Genomic DNA, 15,791 nt, shown 5'->3' on the forward strand with positions numbered 1-15,791 from the left:
GCGTGTTGCCCTTCTTTTTTAATAGAACAATGAGAGACCTTCAGAGACCTGTCGAAGGCTGAGCCATGTCATCATTCAGCACTTCTTCAACTTGGCATTTAATTGCCTCTCTTTCCACTGGTGACACGCGGTATGGTTGCTGACAAACTGGCCATGCCAACTCCTCTGTTAAGATATTGTGTTTCAAAAATGAGGTGCGCTGAACTTTAGATTCTGTGGGGAAGCAGCCAGAGAATTCACTCACAAGGCCTAATAGTTGCTGCTTCTATAGTTCTGACAAGCTGGCATTGATGTGAATGCGGCTGCTAGGCTGGCAGGATTTGTCACGTCCGGTGATGTCACCTCTAATGTGCCGATTTTGGAGAAGTCAGCAATTTCGCTGAGGAAGGCGACTGCCATGCCTCAAGGCACATGCTGAAACTCGTTGCGGAAATTCATCAGCAGAACTAGTGAGCATTTGCTCTGCACATGAACAAGGCCTTGAGCTATGCAGATGTACTGTTCGAGCAGCAGCAAAGTATTTGCCTCTGCAATGCCCTCATTGTCGTCGAATGCACTGCAGGTTACAGGAGCTACTATGCTACTTCTTGGCGGTAATGCAACATTGTCATCGACAATGCACATGGCATTGTCATGACTGTCATAATTGCTGCTTGCTATGGCGTATGCCGTAGAAAACATTACCCACGACTCCGGCAAATTTATGATGGCTCCATTAGACTGCAGGAAGTCCATTCCAAGAATCAAGTGTCTTGAATAACTTGGCAAAATTATGAAATCTGCGACGTACACAAAGCCGTGAATATTCACTCGTGCTATGCACCTGCCCACGGGATTTATGAGGTGGCCTCCTATGGTACGTATCTGTGACCCCAGTCCACTGGGTAGAAACTTTCTTTAGCTTGCAGGAAAGGTCTATGCTCATGACCAAGGTGTCCACTCCAGTGTCAATTAAAGGGGTTACTTTTTCGTCTATGGTTACTAAATGTCAGACGTTACTCCTTCTCTTATGGTACTTGACTGTGTCTGTACGTCGCTCTGCTGTCATCGTCGTCGTTGTAATGGAGGATCTTCAGTACACTTAATGTCAGCGGCCTCCTGAAGTCACTGGACTCAGCTTTCCTATCCACAGGGCTGGGTGAACGGCACCTAGGAGTGCCACGACAGAAGGCTGGACTTGGCGGCAGGTATCGAGCAGGCGACAATGAACAGGGCTCATGCAGTCGTTCCTCAAATGGATTACAATGGTTCGTGAAGAAGCTCTCGATCTTCACGGGTCGCTCACCATGTCGTGGACTAGTTCCAAACGAGGTGCGTTTGGAGAGAACCCACGGAGATACACTTGGTGGTAAGGACATGTCTTGTAGATGTGTTCAGCTTTGCCACAATGATAATAAAAAGGCCGGTGGTCCAGGGTTCACCAGACGTTGCTCTTCCTCAGTCGTGTTTCAGCAAAGGATGGTGCACTGCAAAGCCTAAAGCCTACTTCCATTTGTTCAGCAAGGTGTACGAGGGTAGAAGTATTGCACAGCGGAGGTTGCTGCACAGCCTCCGCATAAGTAACATGCTGCTGCTGCTGTGGTGCCTCATACCGTTCAGAAATTTGCACGGCCTGCCTGACTCCCTCCCTGATGACAGCCTTGATCAGCTCACGCAAGGCGCCGACGTCGTTGCCTGGAGTGACAGCGGCGAGGTTACTTGGAACCATTATGTCACGGTTGTACTGTCTGGCACACTGTTGAAGGGCTATTTCCATAATCATGGCTTCAGTGAGAAAGTCCCAAATATGATCGGCAGGTTGTGAATGAGGTCGGCAAGGATTTCTTGCTTGACACCTTACATTAGGTGACATACCTTTTTATCTTCAGCCGTAGTAGCTTAAGCACAGTTCAAGAGCTGAGACATGTCTTCCACATGAGTGGTAATGCTCTCATTCAATCTATGAACCCTTGTTTGGATCACATAAGTGGTAATGCTCTCATTCAAGCTATGAACCCTTGCCTGGATCGCCGATTCTACTTTCTTCTTTCCATCCACACTAGCATAGGCGTTGATAAACTGCAGACGAAATTTGTCCCATGATGTCAACGTCGCTTCGTGGTTCTGGAAACACGTCCTTGCACAATCTTTGAGAACAAAATACATATTGCATAGCTTGTGCTCCTGGATCCAGCCATTAAAGTTCGTGACCTGCTCGAAGCGGTCTAGCCAGTCATCAGAGCCTTCAAAAATGCCTCCTTGAAACAAATCTGGCATCCAGAGCCGATTGATGATGCACTGCGCTGTTGTGGTAACCAGGGAAGGTGGTGGATTCATCGTCCTCATATGCTTTGGTAGCAGACTGTGCTATGGCTGGAGTCTCTGAAGTTCTGTCAAACTATTCGCTGGGCTTGTGTCTGTGGTATGCTCCGGCGATCATATCATCTACGTACTCAGCACCTCCACCAGAAAAATGCCACGAAGTTAACAAGCGAGGTGGTGACAAAACGGTGTTCTCTTAAAAAACAGTTGACACTTGGACAGCGCGGGTACCATTACGTGCTTCGTCGTTCTCGTTCAAGTGGCCGGCGACTGCAAGTGCCAGCCTATCTCGCATCAATATTACGAAATAAAGCAGCCCAAAAAGAGTGAGGAGCAGGCTTCTGTTGAAAAGAGAGCGTTGAAAAAAAGGTGACAGCACTCCACTTGCAAGCTCTATGTGCCACACACAACTGCAAAATTTGGCTGAAATGTTCATACCAGCGTATGCTATACGTGGACTAAGTATTTTCGCCAAGTCTGAGGGGTGGTTCAGGACCACTTAACAGAAGTGAATTGGATTTTTTGAAAACTAAAAAATGTTGCCAAATTGTTCAGTTTATCAGAAAATTTCGTATAACAAATTTCCCCTTAAAACGAGTCTACTGTAGTATTGTACACACTTTTCCCACTATGCTCCATCTATCCTAATCATCTAGCCACGAAAGACAAAAAAAGACACTTTGGCAGCAAGCAGGTCCTAAAATGTCTTTACACAACCGACAAAATCTGCAAAGGTTCATGTGCAAGATGCTGTAATAATACAAGAATATATGTAGTACATATATGCTGCCACCCACCATTCATAATGACTGTTTCTGCAATGTCGTCCGCATTGTGCCCTGTAAAGAATAGACATTATTAGTGGCTCTCACTGCATAAAAAGGTTGTTGACATTTGTTCATGTTCTTAGAAAAGTGTGCAAGAAGGGCAAATGATGAATAGAGCAACAAATGGAGCTAGCAGGTCATGCCACATCTAAGATGTGCGATGCAAAATACATGAAGATGAACACAAGCCTAAACACTGTTGGGGTTTGTGCCTTCGTTTGTGTTCTTTATCTAATTTGCTGTGCACATCTAAGATGCAGGGCCACATGAATCAGTTGTGGTTCAACCAGTTGTGGACTCAAACTCAGAACGACAACACAAATTAATCCATTCAATCATGTCTGTTTCATGATGAGCGGGCACCTTCATGACGGCATCTCAATTTCTTTCAGTGCTAAAATTAGACAACACAGTTGTCTCCAATGCTGTACAAAACCTACAAAAGAGATGGTAATAGTAGTTGGCTGTCTATCTTGTGGTAAGACTGGAAAGATAGTTGAGGGTAAAGCAGTAATAAAAGGATGAGAGCAAACAAAGTGCATTACACCAAGCAAGAATAAGTTGCCTAACCACTACACAGTATACTGTCTACAAATTCATAGCACAATATCTGTGTAAATTGTATGAGACAATATTGCCACCAAGCACATGAGGAAGGCCAGAACAAATAAGCATTCATATCTGTGGGGAAAGAACCACTACGTAGCAATAACAGATATAAGTAAAATAATTGCTGCCAAGTTTTAAAAACATCTCTACAGTCGAACCTCGATGCAACAACATTTATGATGTAACAAACTATTTTCACTTCCCGATCTTAGTTACATTGAAAACTGTATTTTCTTTTATAATTTAACGAAGTAATTTCATGACACTGTTCCAATTTAACAAAGTTTTTGGCTATCTCAAGCATGAATTTGGAGCCTGTATGGCTAGTTCATCTAGCAAAAAACTATGAAAATGTCGGCCGAGGCAGAGGTTATTTTAAAGATTTTTCTGCATAAAAAGTTTGAGTGGCAAAACTGCTGTCAAAGCGCGTGTGACGGTACGTGGGAGGCTGGAAACGCCGCTGCACCGTTTCTTGCATTGGTAAACAAACTGCAGGCAACGGAGCACGTGGCAGCTCGCAGCGGTTGGAGAAACATGTGACCTGACAATGCCTTCTGCACAAGAGGTATGGGGAGGGAGTGAACGCATGGTAACGCGATAAAGCACACTATGAGGGGTGGGGGGCAGGAATGCACATGTCTCCTCCTCTCATGTGTACGCTCTCTCCGTGGCAAGTGCAAAGGTAGAGTCAAAATGGTTGGCGCCTCCACGCACACTTTGTTGTTCCCACATGTCTAGTGTTGGCAGTCGCATAATCTGAAGTTTCCAAGACACGGTGTGAAGTGCTCGCCCGCGTTGTGACTGCGAGTCCGTTGTCATCGAGCGAGATATGTTAATGTTTGCGTGAGCACGTGTGACACTGACAAAACTATGAACCTTACCTTGTGTAGTTGTCTGTTTGCTATCATCATCAATGCTCCGCCTTTCTGGCAAGACTGTGACTTTTTTTCTTTTTCTTTTTTTGCTCAGGGTGAATACCCATAATTTTTGACACTTTGTGTTTAATTAGCACGTGCTGGCTGCGGGTCAGCCATGGCATCCAAGATTTACGGCACTGCACAACGCAACAGACGCAAATCTCGGCCGCCGTGAGCCCCGTCGATGCATTGGTCCCCGAACAACCATCGTTGCTGCTGCATTAATGCAGTAGCAATGATGGTCGACTCGGCGCTACGAGAGAGAACCAATGTTTCGCTACAAGACTGCACGGCAGTTGAGGCTGAAGAAGTGGCCGTTGCTCTAGCGGGAGCGGAAAGCTATCGGATCGGACAGTCGCTAACAATGCTCTGGGACTCGCCAACAGCCTGCCGCAACTACTTGCACGGCAGAATCAGTCACCGAGCACTCCGCATACTCTGCTCAGTAGACTATGAAACGCAACAACAGGCACAGAACCACATGAAGCGATCACACACAAGATCATATGGTACCGGGACACACAGGGGTGGCAGGGAACCAAGAGGCGGACAGGATAGCTTGAGAGTACACTAATTACCGAGCGTCCAATGTCGACATCCTCGAGGAATCCGTGCCTGTTCCCAGAGAGTACTGTGCAATTTTAGACGGTTACAGTGGCAACAGCAAGTGGTACTCCCGGCCACACAAGTTCCCTAAGCAGGGACGAAGCTGTCACATGGAGACAACTACAAACAGGGTCGTACCCTAACATGCTAAGTAAAATGCACACCACACTATATAAGGACAAATGTCTATAGTGTAATGAGAAACCCACATTATACCACATAACATGGGCATGTCAACAAACTGACGTAGCACAATCATATCACACCCAAGTGTGGAGCAATGGGAGGAACTGCTGTCCAGTGACCACTACGAAGACCAGCTAGGTCTAGTGCGGCTTGCACGATGGACAGCGGAAGCCAGTGGAGCCCTGGACTGAGGGCAGCCAACCATTGCGAGAGAGGACGGACGAAGCAGCGGGTGAAGACCTCCGGGGAAGAAACAAGGAAGAAGACTCCCCTGAAGAATCCGCCCCAGCCGCAGAAGAACACAATTGCTAGAGCTCAATAAAGTTTTCACTCACTCGCTCCTAGCGTGATCTCCACCACATGCGCTGGTGCTCATAACCGCACTATTATGGCCCGACCTTCTTGCAATTTGTTTATAAGCACTTACTAACAAAATACTATCCACCAGGAATGCTCTGGAAATTTTTGAAGTTGTTTCTAATGCTGAAGCTTTCAAACCTCGAATTAACAAAATTCACGATTTACCCAAGTTTTTCGCTCCAAGTACGATTTCATTATATCGACATTTGACTGTATATATAAGAGGAAATGTGTCAGAGAAATGTTCTGTTTACAAGATCTTAGCTGACAAAGCAGCTTTGGAAAACAGTAATTAGAAGTAGGAAACAACACCTTATTAAAACTTTAAAATGAGAAAAAGTATTCTGTCAAATTATTCATTAAATTGAGGCTTGACTGTTATTGAGCATGTCTGAAATGGCAGGTATTCTAAAAAGCATTCAATAAATGTTTGTCGCACAATTGGCCGAATAGTGTGAAATAAATGAAAATAAAAGACAAGTAAATCACATGAGTGGTGTCCGCATTTGTCTGTTTCACTGCTAGCAACAAGCTAGCATTAAAAAAACATTTAAACATTGAAATCACCATGCAGCTTTGCAGAATGAGAAATACTTAGCCCAATCTTCCTTCCTGTTACCCAAATAAGTCTCAACTCAATAAAATACATCAATATGACTGCATCTGAAAGCTCACCTGTGACCATCTTGTTCACGCCGAGCTTCGCTGCGCCGCGGTCAAGCGCTTGTCGACGAAACACTCCACAGAAAGTGCCTACAAGAGCCATGATGGTAACAAATCAGATACCTTCACTTTCAACACGGCAAAGTCAAAACATGTGCTCTTAGGCAGCACCAACAAGAAGCTTTGGCTGTTCAGCTCTCTTCTGACTTCACGGTGCTCATTACAACAGCACAAGAATACCACTGCGCCTGCATGTGCAGAGCACTCTTGAAAAAGCGTATAACCCTTGCAAGAAACATTAAAAAAAAATATGAAGTGTACTTTTATGATCAGATACACAAACAAATTTGGCTGCACTGAACATGGTGTAATGTCAACTTATTATTATAGGGCAAACCTTTTCTTTTCAGAAGACATTTCTCTCCCCTCTCCTTTCAGCGCACAGTAACACTTTCGACATTTAGGTTCTTAAAATTAAAGGTCAATTCCTTTCTAGGATGACACTTTCTTCGCAAACTTTCTCCCGGCACATGGATTAAGCAAATAAACAGTTATTACATCGTGCTCACTCCTACATGCCTCACCTCTGTCTAGCTCATAGCTTGCACGTTAAACCAATGAGGCACACTATTTCACTCCTTTGTTAAAAACTCACAGTTGTTCCTGCGCCCAATCTGGGCCACAATCTCATCCATACTCCAGCCATACAGGTCCTGCAAGACAACAGAGAAGTACAGAGGCCTGCACAAACAAGGCTTGCAGCGAATGAATTAAGTGTATGTCCACTCCCGTCTTGCTAACAGAGACGAGTTTGTCTTCAGACTGGCCAGACTTAGTTCAGCAGTGGAGAAGTATATCGCATCAGATTAAATATCATGCTGTTATTTCAGCAAATAACCAGTCATATGTCACCTGAACCCTTTCCTAGGCAACTAATGTGCATGCAAGCATGTCAATCAATTGAGTTACAAGTTACACCAACACAAACAAAGTAAAACCTTGTTGATACAACTACATTTCCAACCAGTTCAAATAATTTCCCTATATGTCATGATATTTGCACGTATACACGCATGCACACACATATGCACACAGTGAATATGAGGTTAACAAATCCCACAACATTGCAATAATCTTGCTTTTTATGTTCAGTGGTCTCTCTGCAACCCTTGATGATGGTCAGTTTACCAATTTAAGCTATTGGATGTAAAAGCCAATATTACTGCAAACATTACTGCAAACTGGAACTGTAAAAGCGCACAAAGACGAGAACGAAGAGAGTGGACAGGATGGATGAAGCGCCTCGTCCTGTCCACTCTCTTTGATCACATCTTTACGCGCTTTTAGTTTCAAGATGCAAGTGAACCAACTAGCCCTGTTATGCATTCTGTTACATTACTGCAAAGTTGTGAACATTATAACCACTCATTTATTGACAGGCCCATTAGGCAACTTTTGTGGGCACGTGCGATAGTCCATGCACTTCCTTCATCCAGCATAAATTTTTTCACATATTATCGTTTCCTGCTTTTCTTTTTCTATTTATTTGTGAAATGCTACTGTAATGGATTGTAAGAGTGAACTTATATAAATGGTAAAATACTGTCGCTCTCTTTTTCAAGCAGTGCCATTTTATAAGATATTTATTTGTGCATCTCTCGAGACAATTCCGATTCCCAAGAAAGCAACACCACTGTTGGCCGAACTTGCCTACATGAAAAGTCCTAGTTTGAGCTTAAAATTAAATTGAATGTAGAATGTTAAAGAATTCCTTGTAGAAGCCCGACTGACCTTGTATGACAACACCTCCAATGGAATGCCGTATTGCTCTTGGTTGCGCTCGACAGTCTGCATATGGATGACATACAGTTTTAGGACTTCAGAAAATTGTGGAAATTAAAATTTAGCTTGCTGACACAGTCACTGCCCAAGCAGGCAAAAATGCAGATTAGTTTGCCATACGTAATACATCCAAATACTCAAGTATTCAACAACACTGAATGTCCCCTAATTTTTGTTATAAAGTCATATGAAACGGCACACGTCAGCAATGTTTCTAATTCAGGGTAGAGCACTGGATGGGTCAACTTTTTCAGCCCAAGCCTGTGGCTCCAAATCTGGCCCTGGCCCGAGCCTGTGCCTGCATGACCAGGCCAGGGCACGCCGGAAGAATTCAGTGTACATGCTATAAAAATGTTGCTTAGGTTGTGCACCCAGAGACATTACCATAAAACTGCAGTGGCAATAAAACATTGTGAAAAAGCTTTTTCCAAGAGAGCACATGTAGAGCTAACATGAGAAGGTTGACCAGGGAAAAGGCTGGTTTAAAAAACTTTTGCAGGGCCAATAGCATTCTTCGCATTGTCAGACCAGTTTTCTTTCTGGCTATTAGCTGTCTAGCTATCCCAAAAAGAAGGCAGGCCGATCCCAAAAATAGTGCAATCCAAATATGTGAGCCGATCTCAAATGTAGTGCAGTCAAAAATATGGGCTGTTCCCGTGGGTATGTACCACTCTTCAATGAGCCTCTTTGCCAACAACTTAGATCACTGTGTATGTGCCATTGTGCTACTTCATGACAGCACCACCAGAAGACGCAGTGTGTTCAGTGGGCAAGAGCTTGGTGATGCAACCCACCACCCCATTCCAAAGGGGACGCTCATAACATCCATCCATCCATGCATCCATCCAGCAGTGTGAGAGAGAGGCCTTGCACACCACATACATGACACATTCTAGCTATTCACATACTTGAATGGTCATTGTAGATTAGTTCTGCCAGAATATTTATTTATAACTCCTGTGTGCACTGTATGTTGCAAACACCAAGGACTTGCACCATTAAGTACATGGGCCGTTTCTCTGATCCTCGCTAGAATTTATGCACAAGAAAAACTTGTTCGTATACATGTGGAACCCCTTCTTGTATTTGTGTCGTGAATTGTACCATGCCTAAGGGTAACCTTCCAAAAAAGAAAAAGTAAACACCAATAATCATTCAGAGAAATGGCAGTCTTGCGCAAAGACGAAGCAATCACATTGATAACAAAATTTAACGTTGTGCAGGAGCTCCTCGCACAGTGTTCTAACAATACACAGTGTCAACACTGTGCGACGCAGCATGCGAGACACCTGCTGCATGTCCAGCAGGAACAGCGAGCTAGCACACACAAGCAGTGTGACAAAGCTGGCGCGATGATAAACATCGGAAATGTCCTTACCGGCATCGCACATTGATGGTGCACGTGATGAGACTGATGGAAAACTAGGAAAACTGTTTGCATTTGTCAGCACTAGATTTAGCTTGGTTTTTACTGTCCTTTCCAATCATACTAGTGTACACACTAAGATTTGGTAAGCAGAATGCTGCTCAGCAGGATTGCTAGTGTATGTGCGCACAATGCTCATGTTAGAAGGGAAAGCCAAAACACTGCCCTGGCTCCAGCAAAGCAGAATAAGCACAGCACGATGGTAATCCATCTTGTTACGCAATGCAGAACAAGATGGAGCACCAGCTAGCCTGGTCTCATACCCTGTGTGAGGGTGACTTGGCATGACTTCACTTTGATGCTTTTGCAGTAAGCATGCTTTGCATCTCTAATACTCCTCCCAACATTGCAAGCACGAGCCACGCATGCACACAGATACTGCGACAGCACAGTGGCGGCGGCAAGATCAGGCTTCAATGGTCCTAAATGCTATCACAATAAAGTGGCTCTTGCAAGTAGTTCTTACAGCAAGAAAAACTTAAAATTACATTAGCCGCAAAGCAATTGAAAGTTTAAAAGTACTTATTCTACATTGAGCAAGAAAGCACTGAACATGGAAAATAAGCTGCCACACTCGATCTGCCCACAACGAACCAATTCACATTAATAAAAGGAAAATGAGACATCTACCCATGTATAAATTTATTGTCTATGGTGAACACTGCGTATACACTTAAGGTGGAAGCCATAAATGTGTACTGCAGCTACCATAAAGCATTCCTCAATGTGGTGCAATAAATTAAAAGTGGTAAAATGACACAATGCAATGAAGTAATCGTATCGAGAACGATAAAATCGTTTAATCACAAAAGCAGTAACAGTGAGACTCTGTCAAGAGCAGTTCTTAGTGTGAGTGTTAGTGTGTGTGTGTGTGTGTGTGTGTGTGTGTGTGTGTATATATATATATATATATATATATATATATATATACACACACACACACACACACACACACACACACACACACATCTTTTTTTTTCATGAGAGCAAGCTTTGTTTTGTATAAACAATAATAACTAGAAGTATTTTTCAAAACACATTAAACAAAAACAAATGAGAACATTCTTTTTTTTTTATTTTGTTTGATAAAGGAATTAAGAGACAATTTTCTGAATTTGTCACTTCACTCTTACACAGAATTCCTTGGAGTTATGCAAAGTGCCCACATGTACTCGAAGGACTGTCCTAGGCTCATCAGTGAACGGGCCTGAGTCTGTGTTTTCAGGCCCAAGCCAGGACCAGGCCCGAGGACATCATGCACGGGCCTGCAAAATATCACTTTACCCAGGCCCAGGCTTTCAGGTAAGCCTGGGCCTATGCAGTGCTTTAATCAAGAGTACTTCTAGCTCTGTGTTGTTCATTACTGTTAACTGTAGCTCCAACAACAAAAGTATTCAGAGAATGTAATTCAAGAAGGAAGAAGATTATGTCATAGCCAAACCGTACACTAAGAGATAAAAAATTACAATGGGTCACCCCAGTATAGATACCACATTGCTTGCATAAATTTTTGTAAAGCTTTGCATAAATTTTGGTAAAACTGCCAGAATATTTAACTGTTCTGCAACTTCCACGCTTCAAAAACATTTGCGGTTGGCAATACATAGTGCAGCTCCATGACAGGGGATGATGCAGGAGTCAGCAATATAGAGCGTAAAGGCTCCAAGTCTTGAGCAAAAGAAAGCCAGTGGCTATATGCTGCTTCTTGCCCTCTGTCCTCTTGTTGGGATGGTTAAAGGTACACGACAGTGTTAGTGGAAAATCGGCCTCATACCTTCAATGAGTCATCTCTGTATCCTGTAATGCCTTCATCAATCGACAACAGCACAAGCCGAAGCCCATAGTTGTGTCGTTCATTGAGCAGCTTCATCACATATGCCAGCACAGTCGAATCTGCATACATAACAAGGCAGTCAATGCAGTATATTTTGAGCACATTCAATAAAAAAAAAAAAAGAAATGAATGAGATAGAACTGCCAAAGCCTCCTGTCTTGCTTTCTGCGAGTTCTTTCCTAAAAGCACTGTAATTATCAAATAATGTCCAACTTATAACTTTGCTAATTTCCTGCGTTTTCACAATGCAGCCAGTTCACTACCATTATTGGATTACCTATATTTCTGTCTACGTGTTAGCACTGAGTACCAAGCACAGTAATTAAGCTATTTCTATGACGTTTTTGAAAAACAGCGTTAGCAGTCAGCAACACTGACATTTCTGGCACCTTTAAAATGCCTTGGTGACGTGCCTGCCACTCTTTCATGTAGGGAATTGAAAAACTATGACAAAATGCATATCCTTTTGAATGTTTTTGTCAGAATAAAATTGAATTGCAGTTAAAAGTGCTTTAATTCGGGGGGGGAGGGGGAGAATAAATAAATATTTTCACACTGCTCACTGACCTTGTGTGAAATTTAGGGGACTGTTGTGAAAAATGAATAGCAGCATTGAGTACCTTTACATTACTTAGTTTTTTTCGCTGTGCTTTCTTAAATTTCATAACAGTGATGTTATAAATTTAGGGTAAGTCAAACTTGCTATCTGTCAATAAAGCTTGCATGACCTCACAAATTCCTCGACTTTCTCAGCTTTATTGAAGATGCCACATAAGAGATTTGTTGGCTGAGCAAGAAATGGCAGCACATTGACATGTTTCTAGATAACATTAAACAGGACGACATCAAATTAAAAGGCAGAACATAGGCAAGGATACAAAACTTGTCCCATAAGTACTGTGATATATTGCATTTGTCCCATTGAGCATGTTTTCATTTGTGCCTTCATAGCAGTTGCATTGTTTCAGCTTGCATAGCCATCTGCTGATTTTGTGAAGGGAAACAATACTATTGTTGACCAAGACGAAAGAAATTATTAAAATTTGATGTTTTGGACGCCACATAGAAGCCTTGTTCGCAATATATTCTGAAGAAGGCTCCCGTGCAAGGGCTGAAACGTGAAGTCATTAATAGTTTCTTCAACTTGGTCAGTGTCAGTTTTGCTTCATGATTCTTCACAACCAAACAGGATTTCGCAGGACTTTTGGCTTCATGATCCGCTGCATTTATCTGTAGAGTTTGTCCAATGTCACACATTGCCTGCACCTGCTCCAGAATTATGCTGTGAGGAATGGCGCGACTACCTTTGCCTCCAGATGCAGCGATGGCCACATAATCACCCGGATGAAAGAGGTGCGCTCGCACAATCGTCTCATGCACCTCCGTCTCAAAGGCGAAATAGAAGCATTCTTTGCACAGTGCATCCCCCTGTGGCAAGGAGGACAATTAGTCACCTGACACAGCATAAAACAAAACTTGTCATGCACAAAAGTATGGTTCGGCTGCAGGTGTGACAATAGTATCAAAAGACAGTTGCAGTACAAGTGTAATGCTGTTTTCCCTTGATGCTTACAAGCTGGTCACTTTCAACGTGATCTAACGAGACTGTGCAAGTCGAGGTAGGGCAGATAGATGTAAACAAGGCTGGCATAGCTCTAAAAAACAAGTAGTCGAAATCAAGACGCCATGACCGCGAAGCCCTGTAATTTTCTACAGCAATTTGCCTGGGCACTGTGAAATTGCCTTTTTTGTGTGCCAGATGATCCCAAAGCAAAAATGATCAGAGGAGAAGCGTTGTTTAGTCGTGCAGCTGTCGGCGGACGACTGCGAACAACCCGCACCTTAAATCATTAAATAAAGGCAGTGTCTAGGCTCTCGGAAAACTAGGTTAGGTTAGGTTAGGGCACACCTGCAGGCATCGCACCCCCCCCCCCCCCTCGGGCAGTTTGTCACGTGACTTTGGAGCGCCTGTAGGAGGTGAGTTCCGGAAGAAATTCGTTTCAGAAATTCTGCCTGCTGCCGGGAAAACACGCTTCTTTAAACAGGCGGAACGCTTCAAGACACTACAGGAAGCCGTAGTATGCCACGTAGATTTTTCTTTTCCTAGCTGGCTTACTGTCTTCGGACGCTTGAGAACGGCTCCTGACAAACCACATTTGCTACACGGTCGCATCGCCGCGTCCTCGTGCTCCAAATTATCAACACGCCGTAAATGCGCCGTAAGGAGTAACTTGGCTTGGCTGAGCTTATCATCTGCTGCTCCAAAACCACCTTGTGAACAAGAAGAAATAAAAAGACAAGAAATAAGAAGCCGATTCTAAATAAAATAATAAATACCAACTAATATATTTTGTTTGTAGTTGAGTTGTGTGGCTGACACAGAACTGCCATGATTGCTGGTTCGGTGGTTCGGTCACCGTAGTTTCGCATAGCGCCGCCACGTTCGAATGTGTGGACCGAATGTGTAGTAAGCATAAAGGTAATGTCATAAAAGGTGAGTAACATGTCTGTTTACTCTCTACAAGATATTGTACTCCCAGTGCTTAAAAGGACTGACAACCAATTTTCATGGTACTAACTTTTTTTAGTGCAATGGAAGGCTTACCGGCCAGAGCGACTAATCATGAAGCAGCAACGCGGAAAACACCATGGAACATTTTTAATCAGAATTTTTCTATCTGCGCTGAGAATGAAATCGTTCTCTGGAAGCATGTTGAAACTGAAGAGACCACAGAACATGACGAGACACTCATTTGAGGGATCGCCAGCCGTTTGTAAGCAGGCGCGAGTAAGAGCGGGCGCGAGAGAGAAAATCTGAGGGCTTTTGCTCCTTGAATATACGACACGGCCTAGGCGGCCTAGGTACTACTGAGGAGGTTTTGTGTTGTATGCGTTTGTCCCCTAGAAATGCCGGCATTGCGGAGTGCGGTCGAGTTTGTTTACGCTTCGCCGCTGGCTGCTAGCGCGGTGAGGCAGGGCACGGACGCCCCATTTGGTGATCGCTGTGTCTGAAGGGGCAATGTTCTGACTGGTGTTGTATAAATCGCGGGTCGATTTTTTCGTCGAGACGATAGCTTGGACTTTTACAAGCACTGCTCCAGGATGGCACAGGTAACCGGCAAACGGAGGCCTCAGCAGGAATTAAAGAACCTGAGGTTATAATGAAGCAGGTGGCGCAGGATCTCCAGGGCACCCAAGGGGTAGCGGAGGGGGGGGGGGGATCAAAGCTGGAAGCAGGGCGGCCCGTGGGCTGGAGCCGCGGAGGCCGAAGCGTGCCAGTGGGCGCTCGCATAAAAAAAATTGGCTGTCCGCGATAGCGGACAGCGAGCTGCGAACAGCGAGCCCCAACCCACGAACCAGTACGGGTTCTAGCGTTGGTGCCCCCGTTGCTGCTTTGGTGTCCCGGAGGCGCCGCCAATAATGCGAAATAATGACACGTTGTACAATTAGTAAAATAAAACACGATTGAATAAATGTAATTACGTTCAGCGCCAACTTGTGACGCTAAGTTCAGCACTATACCGCGTCCCGCGACTTCTAAGGCGCTCTGCCGTCAAGATTTTCAGTATATGCGGCCTTGACTCTACTACGGCCGCTACTGCTCCCACAGAAACATCTGTGATATGATTTACAAGGTACATCGCCGTACGGCACGAGAAAGCAAGAAAGCGATGATCCGCCACGACTGACTTAATTAGCCCACTGCTTCACCTGTTTTACCGCGCCGGCAGCCAGCGTCCGAGCGTGAACTCGACCCCACCCCGCAATGCCGGCACGCCTACGGACAAACGCCTACAATACGTGCTAAGAAACCTCCTCCGCAGTGCCTAGGCACAGTGATATTGGGGGCGAGGACTTACGGAGTCGCCATATGTCGGAAGCGCCTCCTTTGCGTAGTACGCGGCGCGATCCTCAGAGGTTTGGCATTACGACGCTCAATAAAAACACCACGCGGCAGCCCTCCTAGACATTTCTATAAGTACTCTCAAAACGAGGGAAGTTTTTTACTGTAAAAATAATAATCTTGGGCAAACTGAAAGCATAGAATCGTTCACAGACGCTATCTCTTTACCGAATATATATATAGTGAGCACCACTGCGCGCGGTCGCCGCGATGGAGTCTCCCGAACCGACTTCTTGCGTGAAAGGTAGGCAAATGCTGAGAGTAAACTGTGTGAAATATGTGCCTATAATGGGCTGTCTGTATAACCGAATGAAGC

The 15,791-nt window shown here is 44.3% G+C and overlaps 1 protein-coding gene across 3 annotated transcripts in view; it reads right to left on the reverse strand.

Moving 5' to 3' along the window:
* The window catches only part of Ctu1 (Cytosolic thiouridylase subunit 1), a 59,648-nt gene extending 45,829 nt beyond the window's left edge, over positions 1-13,819 (reverse strand). The window contains exons 1-7 of one of the 3 annotated variants that reach the window (XM_075691669.1): positions 13,688-13,819; positions 12,876-12,999; positions 11,512-11,630; positions 8,261-8,317; positions 7,125-7,182; positions 6,482-6,559; positions 3,099-3,140 (exon numbers count right to left, since the gene is read on the reverse strand). In XM_075691669.1, coding sequence (XP_075547784.1) covers positions 3,099-3,140; positions 6,482-6,559; positions 7,125-7,182; positions 8,261-8,317; positions 11,512-11,630; positions 12,876-12,999; positions 13,688-13,744 — 535 coding nt within the window. In that variant the 5' untranslated portion in view covers positions 13,745-13,819. Of the gene's footprint in view, positions 1-3,098; positions 3,141-6,481; positions 6,560-7,124; positions 7,183-8,260; positions 8,318-11,511; positions 11,631-12,875; positions 13,000-13,144; positions 13,460-13,687 lie in introns of those variants that run through there. The other 2 variants (XM_075691668.1, XM_075691670.1) reach the window with 2 other exon arrangements.
* Between the last annotated feature and the right edge of the window lie 1,972 nt (positions 13,820-15,791).

This window comes from Dermacentor variabilis, chromosome 5, assembly GCF_050947875.1.
Source record: "Dermacentor variabilis isolate Ectoservices chromosome 5, ASM5094787v1, whole genome shotgun sequence".
Lineage (NCBI taxonomy): Eukaryota > Metazoa > Arthropoda > Arachnida > Ixodida > Ixodidae > Dermacentor > Dermacentor variabilis.